The sequence below is a fragment of the Ammospiza nelsoni genome, chromosome Z, assembly GCF_027579445.1.
Source record: "Ammospiza nelsoni isolate bAmmNel1 chromosome Z, bAmmNel1.pri, whole genome shotgun sequence".
Lineage (NCBI taxonomy): Eukaryota > Metazoa > Chordata > Aves > Passeriformes > Passerellidae > Ammospiza > Ammospiza nelsoni.
Window position 1 is genome coordinate 56,484,538 of NC_080669.1, and position 14,226 is coordinate 56,498,763.

The window sequence follows — 14,226 nt, forward strand, 5'->3', positions numbered from 1 at the left end:
CGAAGAAACAGCAGAATAAGATATGCCCCTATATTTGTCCACCTTTAGAGTGATCTATAAATATCACCTGAGTAACCAAATGATATGCTTGACAATGGACTAAGGTAGATTCCACTTCCAAACATTGCACCATGGAGCTGAAAAAGAGAAGAGTGATTACTTAGCATTAATTTGGTTACCTGGACAAAATAATAATAATTACAGGAATAGGTCATAGCATGCTTACCCACCCTACTAATTTATTTCAGTTAATTAACAGTGTTCAAATAAGTGTTTTTAAAAATCATGCCCTGAGTATAAAATTATTTTATAAATATATCCTGGAAATCATGTCCAAACAAAAAACCAGATGCCCACAATTTTACATAAGACTTATACATAAAATTGTGGTTTCTATTTTTAAATCTAATATTACGATGGAGGATGTCTACAAAGAGTGTTTCTGTACTTGACCAAAGAGTGTTTCTGTACTTGCCCTGGGATGCTCTTCCAAGGTACATGGACTCAGCTCTGGGGAGAGCTGCTAAGCACAATGCTAAAATACTCTGCATTAGAGCTCCCCAGTCCCTCTGTAGTGCCTACTTTGCTCTGCAATAGTGGTGTTCTGATGATTCGGTCTGAGAAGTTTGCATTAGATCCCTTATGGCCAGCACACTTCATGCTTCCACTGCCAAAGAAATCAGAGAGGCAGACAAAGTGCTGCAAGCCCAGTTCCTGTAACTCTAGCATGTTTCTGGATCCCAAGACACCAAGACAGTTTAGGCAGCTCTGACTTTCACTTGCAACTGCTTTTAAGCAGTACCGAGTGAAGCCTCCTAGAGGTGCTGCTCTGCAACATAAAACTGAAACACTGATTCCCACAGAGATTTTCTAGACGTTTTAGCAGAACATTACTTCATCTTAATTGCATCAGAAAAGTACTTTTCACAGGAAACAAGATAGTATTTGAAATTATCTCTTTTTCTAGCTATATATGGCTACCAGAATGAAACCCCTTGAAAACTTGTCAAAGCTAGTATGTAACCAAGTATGCACAGGTTAGCTAAAATCTATTTTGTTTATTTACCTGCAGCCTCGTATTGGAAGCAACAACTAAGCCGTTCCTCAGGATGGAATGCCAATTTTCAATGTGTGAACCACTGAATAAAATGAAAAAGAAAGCCATAAAATTCACAGTGTAAAATGCAAAAATTACATCAGAAATCCTTTAAGACAGTAGATTCACAGCTGCAAACCTCAAATGCCAGAAGTAAAAAATATAGCATGGCATTTCAATAACCTTTGGTTATTAGGAATATATGTACTCACTGAAATGCAAAGGTACTTCCGTATAGATTTTTAGCAGCTCGGAAATTGGATTCTTTGGCTGGTGGACTGCTGAGAAGAAGGAACTGGTGGGGAGTGTGCATAAACTTCAGTTGCTGTCAAATGTAAGAGTGCACATGTGAAGAGAAGTTGATTAATATGAAAGTATTGTAATTCTCTGATGGCAATCCTTAAGATATCATGCTTTTCCACACCACACATGACTGCATCTAAATAACTACATGAACTAAGTTGAAACTGGTCTCACTTCCACAGTTTCAAGCTGAAATCAAACAGTAAGAATGACTTTCAGTTTATGAAACATATGGAAGTTTTTGGAAAATTTTAAATGGCTTTAGTAATTAAACTGAACAATTTCATCGTAGTATTCTATCAGAGCTGACTTTGAATTAAGGTTATTTGGAAGGCTGCATATTACTGCGCCCTTAATCAGAAGTTACTTATATGTGGATCTCCTGATACAGAATGTTTGTGTGCACTGTTTTCTGTACAATTCTGCATCTAATATTCTATATGGTGAAAAACCAAAAGGTGATGTTTCTCTCACCTAATTCTAGATGATTACAAGGTAGACACCTGAATTTGAGCTACTCACCTCATAGGTTTTTTTATGAACTTGACCTGTTTCAGATATTCATGTTTCTAAAAATCAGGACCTAAAACTGCCTTGTTTATTAAAGGACACCATGCAATCAGTTAAAATGCATACACCTACGTTTTGCTAGTAAACTCCCACCTAAAATGCTAATGCATAAAAAAGACCAGAAAATAATAAGAAAACACACAGACACTTACTCTATTCACCGGTAGCTTCACAATATGCGATCTATTACTAGATATAACCCTAAAATAAGAAACATGTATTAGACGTAGTAACCAAACCAAACTTAAAAATATGTTATGAATGGCCATCACAAAGCACCCAGCTGCAGGCCTCTAAACCTATTAGATGGAAGTAGGCCAAAAATTAACTAGAAAATTAGATCAGATGACCCAGATGAGGTCCAGAAACAGTTCAGAATAGCTGCAGTTGAGAATACCAATGTTAATTATTAGGCTGACCTTATATCACATTACACTGGTCAAGTGATTATTCATTACAAATGATAATTTAATAATTATTATCTCATGTGAATCAACTTTATACCATTGTAGAAGAGGATGTGCAAGCGGGTCTTGTTTATCCATCTGCTTCTTTATTTCCAAGTAAGGTGCCTAGAAAAGAGTAATTATGTTATTTCTAGGTTGAATTTTATATGTTACATTGCCCATGATTTCATCTATTAAAATGAATACATTATTAGGTTGAAATCACAGCTTTACTGACACACAGCATAGTAGAGTTATAAATGTGTTTTGACAACAAGAATTAATATAGCGATTATTTTCCCTAGGGTAAGATAATAAGCATATAATTAGCATAAAAATTACTATATTATAGCAAACACTGGTGATCACAGGGAAGAAAGAAGAAGACATCTATTTTTGTGTGGCTTTTGATTAAGAAACTGGGACTTTACAAAATCAAGGTTCTCAAAGAAACCCAAAATAATCCATTTGGTATTTTCAACTGTTTCAATGTATAAGTACCATGTCATATTATAATTTCCTTTAAAACTGTTCTTGATTTCAATCACATTGCAAAGCATCCCTTTAAAATTCATTAGTCAAGAAGTGTTTTAACATTTTAAAAAAGCAGAATGGTAATTATTTTTTATTTTTAAAAGACATCATAAGAAATCACAGAAATGCCTGATTTTTAAAATTTTTACAAAATGTTACACAAATTAACAAAAAAGGTGAATTTTAATTTTCCATTTATTTTATTCCTTTCTGTATGTTCTTCAATCAAGAATCCCAAAGTATTTTGTTAATACACAGAGCAAGATAGAAAACTGTTCTGAGGATGCATTTAAATAGCAGTTGGAAAAGGAAGATATATGGAATAGATTTAAACAACAACTTATAATCAGTGGTGTTGTTTGGAAAAGTAACATAAAAGTAAACAGATATAAAGGAACATAAAAATAACAGAAATACAACCATCAGATATGCCATGAGAAATAATATGACAGTAAATCCAAGTCCCCAACTATACTTAGTTGATCAAGAATTTTGCTATAATAGAGATAAATATCATGTCATTCAGAATACCATTCAGAACATTGACACATGATCAATTTCTTTTGCTTTGGAAGTAAAGTCTCTGGCTTTGAACATTTCCAGAAAGGTAGCAGCTGGTGATTACCTCATTACAAGGTCTCATCACTCTATTGTTATTATCTCTTATTTAAACTTCAAAAAATCTGAGTTATACTTCATTACTTTTATTTAATTGGCATTAGGGATAGGTTTGTTATTTTGAGCAAACATTTCAATATCATTACAGTTATATAGGAAAGAGATTATACTATTGACTTCCCAACCCATGATAGGCAGGCAATGCAAACATCTTTCAAGTTCTAGAAACAGTGATTAATTAGGTAAGTATTTTTACATTTACCTGTGTCATCTCTCTGATGGAAGTGATACTGTCCAATGCTTTCATGACTCGGTCATAGTTCTTCTTCTAATGTGGCATAAAATACACAAATAAGTTCAAAGAGTATTAGTATTCGGCTCTAAAAAAACGTGAATTCTTTGAGTGTGTATAAAACGAAAGCTAGGAGAAATGTTGGGCAAATAAATTCTTTCAAACATTTCAAACCATTAGCTGTCTTCCACAGACTGTCATTCATCATCCAGAAAAAATCCTTGAAAAAATATTGTTATGATCTTTCTTCTTTGAAGCTGACAGGGATCTCCAAAACACTCCAAAAATCAGATTATTTTTCAACAAATACTTGTAACTAAATGTAACTAAATTATTTGGACAACATGCTCTTGAGGTAAATAATGCAGTGACCCAAACAGATTTTAAAAAAAATGCATATAAACAGATGTGTTTCCTTTGCTAGCAGTTCTATAAAACTTCATAGATCCTTCAGTGGTCCCTCTGCCTCACCCGGATCTTTGCTGACCTGCTGCTTGGGAGCCACTACCAGGCAGCTCCACCTGAGTGAACAGGCTAAACAGTCCATGCTCCACCACTCCACAGCAGCTCCACTGCTCCCCATCTTGGGGTCTTGCCAACACATTACAGAACACCTCAGCCTCTCCTGACAAAGAACTCCTGCTAGCTGGCCTTTGTTCAGAGTGAGATGCATCCCAGTGCAGGACAAGCCAAGTTCTCCTCTATGCCTTTGGGGAAATGGCTTCAGGGAGATGGAATATTCACAGCCTGAGGGCATTCCTGAAAGGCAGCATTTGGAGCCCAAGGAGCAGGTAACACAAGCACAATTTTCTTTATTTCAAAATTGATGCTTGTAAAAAACTCACCTATTAACCTATTAACCAGTTAATAAAATTACATACCAGGAAATAACTGCTTGCAGTGTGAAAATGAGATGACAGCAATGACACTTCTAAGAATGAAAAGATGGACTGGAAATCCCCTGGCTTACATGACCTCTATCTCTCAAAAGCCATCTTTCTTTTTGTGTCCAATGTGCACATTGACAGAAAAACACTTAGAATATAAAATTTTGTGTCCAGAATTTGTTCCTTAGAAGAGTTTCTTGGCTTTAACATAACCTACACTTTTGTCATGGTTTAGGGATGGTATTCTCCAATTTACTGTTCCCATTGAGACATAGCACTGCTCACTGTCCTCCTCCCTCTCTTCCTTACACTTCCCCCCTGCTGTGGGATAGAGAATTGGGAGGACAAAGGTAAAGATCACGGGTCAAGGTAAGAACAATCAGCTGGAAACAGCAATGAGATAAGAAAACCAGCCACAAACAACATCCAAATGCTCCCTCTGCCAAGTAAAATGTGAATTCTTTTCCCGCTTTTCCCTGGAAGATACTCCCCCTGCTCCCAGAAATGATGTGAGGTGGTATAGAATAACCTCTGGGTCTTAGCCATACCCCATTCTGGCTACTGCAGCAATTAACACTGTCCTGGCAAGAACCAGGACAAGTCTGTATTCAAGTACTTTCTCAGAGACAATAAAAAAAAGATGCAAAGTTTTGAAAACACACTTGTGCTATATTCTGGAGCTGTATCACATAATAAAAGAGACTCCTCCATGAGAAATCTTTGCTTTGAAATCTCATGTATGATTAAAACCAAGTGATGACAAAATTAAAGGTAACTACTTACCCTGGGGTTAAAGGCCAGCATCTGAGGATCATTAGGATCGACTACAGAAGGATATGGCTCAAAAATGACAACTTTCCTAGGTGACTCTAATGCAAACCGACACATAGATACCAACAGATCAACTACCTGGGGATAAAGAAAGACATATTTATTATGTTTATTCAAAATAAACGTTTTTATAGTATATTTTCCAATCTGCCTTTTTTACACATTATAGATATATTGTATTTCATTGATACCTATATTGCCGAAACTGTGTTATCCAAGGAGATAGTTCAGGACTAAATTTTTTCATGGACCTCAACAGAGTTTGGGGTCAGCCATGGTGTATTATTCCATGTGCATATACACTTTTAGGACCAGTTTCTGGTCCTAAAAGTATTATAACATCAAATATATTGCTTGAAGTATTGCTTTCTCTTGCGCACACATGTGAATTCCTGTATCAAATTTATTCATTAAGGAAATTAAACTAGTGTATCTCTGTATAGACACACCAGTAAAAACTTTGCTCAAGAACAAGGAATAGTCTATCAAATTTGTACCACTTTCTGCTCTTTTCCTGAAGACTGTAATCACAGAAACACTTGAAAATATTGTTTCTGCTAAACCCATAATACTGCAATGGTTTAACAGTCATCTGCACAGCTCACACTAGGGCATTCTCTTCTTTCCTTCCTGTTATACAAAATTACAACACTTCATTGATTATCTTTGATTTTCACAATTTCCCCACAGGATTGTGCATGTAATGTGCACATAGACAGGTGTATGTAAGTAAATACACCACTTAGATACAGATTCCCCAAGCAATTGTGTCAAAATACGTAATTCAGAGGTTAAAAATAGAATTCAGCAAATAACAAAAATGAGAGAATGCAGCTTTCTGGCAGCTGTGAAATGTAAATTCAGCTCATAATGAAATCCAAAATTGCTACATTAAAAAGTAGCTGCAGATTAACTCATTTCCTCATGTTTTTATGTGCCTTCTGAAAACATTCCTCTGTGAAAACGACTTTTCCACAAAAGAAAGGAAAAGCTGAGACAAGCTGACTTAATAGGTATTCCTGGTTCCCCCCACAAGTCCACATGGATCAGATCTCATCTCACAGCTCATATTCATCTAGAAGATTTTCTACATCTGTCATTATAACTGATCATTTGGATGGAAAAAAATTACAGTCTTTTAGAGAACCAGAATGAAAATAAGAATAATGATGAAAGGGGAAAAAGAACTGTGCTGTGGTGAGTCATATAGCTGCCATTCTCCTCCTCTGCTCCTTCAGTATTAATGGACAATTTTCTCCATCAGTTTTAATATATTCTGTTAGTTCCAGTTACTAAATATCTCACATATACTGAAAAATGAAATTACTTAAATAATGATCCCTTCCTTCCCCAATGCTTCTCTGATTACTTTCCAGTTTATACTATCTGTATGTGAGATCAATGTTTTGAAATAGGGCATATGCACTGGCATTTACAAAGGAGATCAGCAGCCAGATCAGGCAGCAAACTTGCCCTTGTGTTAATGGATTACCGTGAAATTGAGCATGAGCTCACCCTGCTACTGAGAAGCGCTTCTTAGTCTGCTGTCACAAAACACTCCTAGGGAAGAGCTTTTTGAGTCCCCAGATCTTTAAATGCAGAGATTCAAAGTTGTATTGCCTTATGATTTGCATGATGGGACACTGTCTTAAAACTGGCACAGTTCTACTCAGACAGCATCATCCCTAGCCCTCCTTTAAACAAACTGTTGACTCCTAGATTGTTTCCTACTCTGCTTTTTTTTTACACTTGATTTCCCCTGAGGTCACTGTTTTGAGTTGATGCAATGCAAAACAAACTGGGAGGTAAATCTAATAGAAACCCTATAATAGAGCCGTGCATATGCATTCCTTGGGAATAGGAGATGCTGTGGATCAAGCAGATGTCCTTAAAACTGGATGTGAACTCCTCAATTGGAGGTACTGAAGTAAGTAAGGATTAAAATAGCTGTGTGAAGGACAATACAACACTTGCTGATGACAATTCCTCTTATGACATCAATCCCTCAGACAGGGCCTCTCACTCTCAAGAGACTCTTTATAGGGAGTTGGAACTATCAAGAAATCAGTCATCTAATTTTCAAGCATTTTGCCTACATGACTAACACAAGGCAACCTGAGTTCAGGATGGAAAGTTTTAGAAAGCACAAGCATTTATTATTGAGAAGCCATCGGATTATTTAGAGTGACAAAGTAGGGTTGTGCACCTCAGGAAACGAGCTGAAAGCACAAAAGACAAAACGGGATATGATTTCTAATGATGGGAAGCTGTATTTAGGATTCCTCACTAGACAAAATGGTTTGGAAGAGGATTAATCAGACAAAATGTGAACACTTACCTTTTACTAGTCAGCCTAAGCTTGCTAGACTCTTGGAGAAATAACCACTGTGCTGACAGTCTATGCTGTGATTCATACTGTCCTAAACTAATGACAAAAAGAACTCAGATGAATCAAGCTCTAGAACTGATGATTTTTTTTCTGCAAACAGGAACATGGTGCTCAGTCAGATCCAATATAGTGAGCTGGCTGCAATGTTATCACTAGAAACAGCATAATTTAGCTACCTAGGTCCAATGGGACAACAGAAAAAAACCCTTATCTAACTCTTTTAAGTACTCTTAAGGCTGCAATTGCTTCAGAATTCTACAGTAAAGCTCTGTAAATGTAGAGGTACTCCAGAGATCTACAGCAAGCTCTGCACATGCCTGCACCACTGACACGTATACAAAACAGAGTGAGAGCTAACCAGGGCCACCTCTCCTCAGCTTAGTCAGCTCTACTTAAAAAGGCTCATACCTAATTCTTTACTCATTTTAGGAAAGCAATCTTCCAGCTATTCAAAGAGCTATTCAATAGGATCCCCTGGAAAACTGTTTTCAAGAGGAGGGAGCAGATCAGTGATGGCAGATCTTTAAGAATGCCTTCCATAGAGTGCAAGAGTTCTCAATACCCATGTGTAGGAAATTAGGAAAGGAAGACAAGATGTCGGCATGGATGTCTCCAGACCTGATGGTAAGACTAAAAGGAAAGAAGGAAATGCACAGGCAAGGGATGCAGGGATAGATATTCTAGGAAGAATATAGAGACACAGCCAGCTTGTGTCAGAATGGGGTGAGGGAGGCCAAGGTGCAACTGGAGATCAACTCGACAAGAGATGCAAAGAATAATGAAGAGGCTTCTGAAGGCATGTGAGACAGAAAGGGAAGGTCAAAGAAAGTTCACCCCTCTTTGAACACGACTGGGAAAATGGTAACTGCAGACAATGAGAAAGCCAAGGAACTTGACAGTTCTTTGCTTGACTTCACTGGCAGTCTCCCCTTCACACACCTCTCGAGTTGATGAAACTCAAGACAGAAAGTACGGAAGCAAAGTGCTTCCCACTGTCAGTGAAGATTACATTTAGAGTCCCTGAGGAATGTGAACATAGAAAGGTCTATGGGACCTGATAAGATGCATCCCATAATCCTGAGGGAACTGGCAGATAAAGTTGCCAAGCTACTACTCTCCATGCTAACTCAAAAGGCATGGCAGCCAGGTGAAGTCACAGGTGACTGGAAAAAGGGAAATATTGCACCTATTTTTAAAAAGGGTAGAAACGAGGGCCCTAGAAACTACCAACCTGTCAGCCTCACCTCTGTGCCTGGGAAGATCATAGAACAGCTTCTCCTGGAAGCTGTGCTAAGGCACATGGAGGACAGTGAGGAGATTCATGACAGCCACGACTGCTTCACTGAGGGCAAGTCCTGCCTGACCAGCCCAGTGGCCTTCTGTGATGGAGTGACCACATCAGTGGATAAGGGAAAGGCTACAGATGTCATTTATATTCTTTAAAACAACCTCTCCCAATATCCCTTCCTCTAAATTGGAGAGAGATCAATTAGATGGATGGGCAGTTCTGTGGATAAGGAACTGGTTGCCTAGCTGCATCCAGATGGTAGAGGTCAATGTCCTGATGGCCACTGATGATGACTGGTGTCCCCCAGGGAGCAATACTGGGACCAGTGCTCTTTAAGGACATAGAGAGTGAGTTCAAGTGCTCTTTCCACAATTTGCACATTACACAAGCTGAGTGGTGCAGCTGATGTCCCTGAAGGATGGGAAACCATCCAGAGGGACCTGTAGAAGCTGGAGAAATGGGCCCATGGGAATCTCGCCAAGTTCAACAAATCCAAGGGCAAGGTGCTGCACCTGGGTTATGATAACTCCAGGTACCAGCACAGGCAGGGCATGAGCAGCCCCAGAGCCGCCCTGCCCAGAAGGGCTTGAGGGTGCTGTGGGTGAGAGGCTGCACATGGCCCAGCCATGGCACTCCCAGCCCAGAGAGCCAAACGTGTCCTGGGCTGCACCCAGAGCCCCGTGGGCAGCAGGGCAGGGAGGGGATTCTGCCCCTCTGCCCTCATGAGAGTCCACCTGAGTACTGTGTCCAGCTCTAGGGTCCCCAACATAGGAAAGAGCTCCAACACCTGTTGGAGCAAGTCCGGAGGAAGGCCACAAAAATGATCAGAAGACTGGAATGCCTCCCTGATGAAGACAGGCTGAAACAGCTGGGTGTGTTCAGCCTGTAGACGAGAAGGCTTTTAGGAAGCCTTACTGCAGCCTTTCACTACTTAAAGCGGGATGACAAGATAGGGAAAATATTTTTGCAGAACCTGCTGTGATAGGACCAGAGGTAAAGGTTTTATACTAAAGGAGGGAGATACAGACTAGATATAAAGAAGACTTTTACACTGTGGGTGATGAAACACTGACGAAACACATGGTAAACGCCCCATCCTTGGAAACATTCAAGGTCAAGTCAGACAGGGCTTTGATCTAGTTGAAGTTGTCCTGGCTCATGGCAGGGCACAGGACTACATGACATTCACAGCTCCCTTACAACTCCAATGATTCTATGATTCTAAATGTACAAGTAATGTAACATGTGCCTGAATTAAAAAAACTAAATGCTCACAGAACTTCAGGCTGATAAAGAGGTGGGGCTTCATCTGCACACCTCCTTCCATTTCTTACAAGCCTAAACTGTTATCCCACTGTTCAGTATCTATATATTACAAATCCAGTGGTCTTCAGACAACAGATGAAGAGCTGCTGTTCTGATTCCAGTCATATTCTCAGTGAGGAAGCTAATCTACACTGCTGCAATTTTTACCTTTGAGGATATGCTCATGGTTGTATTCAGGCACCTACCTGAATAGTTTATTTCCAGTGACTATACTCACTAGTGCTAGTTAAAGTTAAATAAATTGAAGGTTTGTTCTTCCAAAAAACCCATGCTGCTTACTATGTAGAAACACAGTAACCAGAAAACGGGACACAAATGCACTTTTCCTTAAGATGTGCAGGCATTTACCATGAGATCTTAAAGGGAACTTAAATGTAAAATCTTTTAACTTTTTTTTTTCCTAATGAAACATTAGGTTAGTGATTTGGAAGCGTAATTTAAAATACTTTAAGAAAACAATGACAGGGTTGTAACTACATCAATAACTGAATTTAGAGTTAGGAAGCAGGCTTATATTAAATTCCTGATCCTTGAGAAGAAGAAAGAACCCTATGTAGCAATATCAGTAAGGACTTTCCCACTGCTACCTAATGATGGAAACAACAGATGCTCAGTGGACCCCTGCATCCCAAGACCATGAACAGGAAGTAACTTATTAATTGCATGAGAGTAGTAATGGCTCATTATGTGAAAATAAATGTAAATTATCTCCAAATTACAATGGCTGCCTTTATTAACAACCCAGGTGACCTAATTGAATACAACAGGGCACAAAACCACAGTTACTCTAATTACAAGGAAGCAAAACAATGGAAACACCTCATTAGTACTATTTGAATACACTGTGCATAAATCCAGTGCATTTACAGCTATAACAGTGGACAAATAAATAATACTTACCAAACAGTACTCATATGGTGCATGCAAGTCAAAACACATACTAGAAGAGACAGAGAGGACTGAGTAAACTACAGAAAACTTTAGATAATCCTACCTGTGCCCCAGTTGCAATTTCATCAGCAGCTTCGTTCATCACTCCTAATGTTTGGAAAGCAAATACACAGAGTTCCCGTTCACAAACAGTGGGCTATACAAAGAAAGAAAGTTAATTTTACTTCTGTTCTAATTTGAATTCTTGCTTTTAGCGTGTTATGAGCTATGAGAAAACCCACACAATTAATTCTAATTCTTCATATTTTAACTGCAAGATTGATTTTAAATAATAAATACATATCAATTATTGAGGAAGATACATTAGAGAAACATTTTAATAACCTGAAGAGCAAAAGTGAAGAATTCTAAAACTCCTAAGTACTCAGAGAGGCTAAATTTAAAAGAAATCCCAGCACTGTTACAAAACCAAAATTACAGGCATAGTACTCAAATGTTCTTAAGACTACCTATCTGAAAACTTCCTACATAATTAAACTTAATGGAGAACTAATCATGAAGCTAATGGGAGCAGGTTTATTCTTCAGAGCTTCTTACACTGCTGTTCAGAACACACATAAAAATCTGATCTGGAAAACAATTTTTTGAAGAGGTTATTTTTAGTTTTTTGACAGTTTAACAAATTATTGGTAGACTGTAAGAAAATCCATTAAATTTTTACAGCATAAAGACTATTTTGAAACCTACTTATTTTAAGAAATAAAGATATTCCAAGTCTTTTTTCAGGTATTAAATAATAAAAACCCCCTTCTTGTTGAACCAGCTTTTGCCTATTAAAAAGTAATTAATGATGTAATCACAAATAAAAAAACGTTATCTAAACCACAAATTGAGAATGGAACATTTTGCCTTCATAAGGCAAACAAAGCAGAAACAAATAGGAAGACAGCTTTAGGTAATGAAAATAGGCATGTCTTCATGGGCTTCCTAACTGTTTACAATCCTTACAGCAACTCCATATTATTTACTGAAAGATAATTAGTAGACCAACTTTATAAAGGCTCAAGTAACATCACACCGTGAATTGTTGCAAGTATTCAAAATGAACAAACAGATGAAAGAAATATGAATTAAAACCTTCCTTAAAACTACCCAATAAACACAAGCCGCTATGACAACGCTAAAAACAATCAAAAATACTTCCTGGATACTACTTATTTGAATGCACAGTATTAAATCCCAGCTCACTGAAACTTAAACTCATCTTTGTAACTGAAAGTTCTGAGTCTAGTAATCACAACAAATACAAGAGTATTTGTAGTACTATGCTTTGAAGTTCAAGCCATTGCCTCTACAAAGCACTTGCAAAAATGAAAAAATTAATTAAACACACAAAGGAAACCTAAAATTTAACTGAATTCTATTTCAGGCAACAGCTTTGCCAGTAATAAGCATACTGTTGTCCTTGCAGTCACTTGCTTTGCAGAACTTAAAACATTCACTTGCTACGTTTCAAAGATTCAATACCTCAATAAGCATCTCAAATCTTCTGGACTAATACAGTCTCACTTCATTTGCTTTACAAGAGCTATCATATTTCAAATCTGATAATGTCACCCATTTGATTTAGTTTATCTGTCATGTTACATTGCATTAGGCAGCAGATGAAGCCAAACATGATCAAATTCATTGTGCCATGGCAAGCTGGACAAGAGGTATCTACCGCCGTCATTATTCTTGGGATTTTCACATTTAGAAGATGGTTAAATCATTTGTTCAGTGGGGCAACTATCATAATCAACAGAATATACAGACTTCCTTTATTTCAAAGCAAGGAATAACTCTGGAATAACTAAGCAATCTAAATTTGGCCATGCTTGTCATGAAGAAAACTTGTAAGAAGATATTTATTTTTGATATTTTGTTTACAGTCTCAGCAAAGTAATTTATCCTGAAACTTAATGATGGTAAAGGAACACACATTTTGTCACCATTTCTCTTTTTCCTGCCCCTCTGTTATGATCCCAGAAGTGTCTGAGCATCTGGAGAAGGATGTTAGGAAAATAGACATTGCATTTATGCTTGACTTTGGAAAATTTTTTGTCTTTATGGTAGGGTTTTTGTTTTGGTTTTTTTTTTTTTTTTTTGAGGGGAGTGGTGGTGGCTTTTTTGCTTTGTTTTGGTTTTGGGGTTCTTTTGTGGGGGGGAGGATGGTTGGGTTTTTTTGCCTCAGGCTGACACTGGACAACTATAGATATACTGACAAGCAGGACAGCAGAATTTCAGCCCTGAAGTGGAACAGATACTTCTGTTAGGATCTATACAATTATTCTCATTTTGGCAAAGCTTTCTGTCCACTACGTATTCTGTCAATACAATAAAATGGGAAAAATAATCCCAACCCTGCAGCTAAAGGGACATTTCAACAGTCTGTCTCATTTATCTAGTCTGAATGCCTTTCAGCCCACCCTACAGTCATTTTAAAAGTACTTTTGATTTCTGCTTCTGGAATTGTCTCAATTTATCAAAATAAGATGTTTTTAACTTAAATTTCCCACAGGTGTTAGCAATGTATTCCAAGAGACATTGGTATGGCCATTTCAGTATCCTCTACTCCGGTCACTAGTTAAGCTCAATCATTTGTATTGTTTAAATCCCTACAAAATGAAAAAACTACCTTGCAATTAGGAAGCAAATGTTTCAGGGACTCTTGTTTGTCACACTCTGCCTTACCTATTCAGTGTTACATTTCCTT

The 14,226-nt window shown here is 37.7% G+C and overlaps 1 protein-coding gene across 2 annotated transcripts in view; it reads right to left on the minus strand.

Annotated features, from left to right (window-relative positions):
• Positions 1-14,226, minus strand: part of PARP8 (poly(ADP-ribose) polymerase family member 8) — a 119,432-nt gene that overhangs the window by 12,759 nt on the left and 92,447 nt on the right. For both annotated transcript variants that reach the window (XM_059492127.1, XM_059492126.1), the window contains 8 exons: positions 11,575-11,667; positions 5,530-5,655; positions 3,830-3,895; positions 2,474-2,541; positions 2,122-2,170; positions 1,309-1,421; positions 1,067-1,139; positions 68-137 (listed from right to left, as the gene is read on the minus strand). In XM_059492127.1, coding sequence (XP_059348110.1) covers positions 68-137; positions 1,067-1,139; positions 1,309-1,421; positions 2,122-2,170; positions 2,474-2,541; positions 3,830-3,895; positions 5,530-5,655; positions 11,575-11,667 — 658 coding nt within the window. The remainder of the gene's footprint in view (positions 1-67; positions 138-1,066; positions 1,140-1,308; positions 1,422-2,121; positions 2,171-2,473; positions 2,542-3,829; positions 3,896-5,529; positions 5,656-11,574; positions 11,668-14,226) is intronic.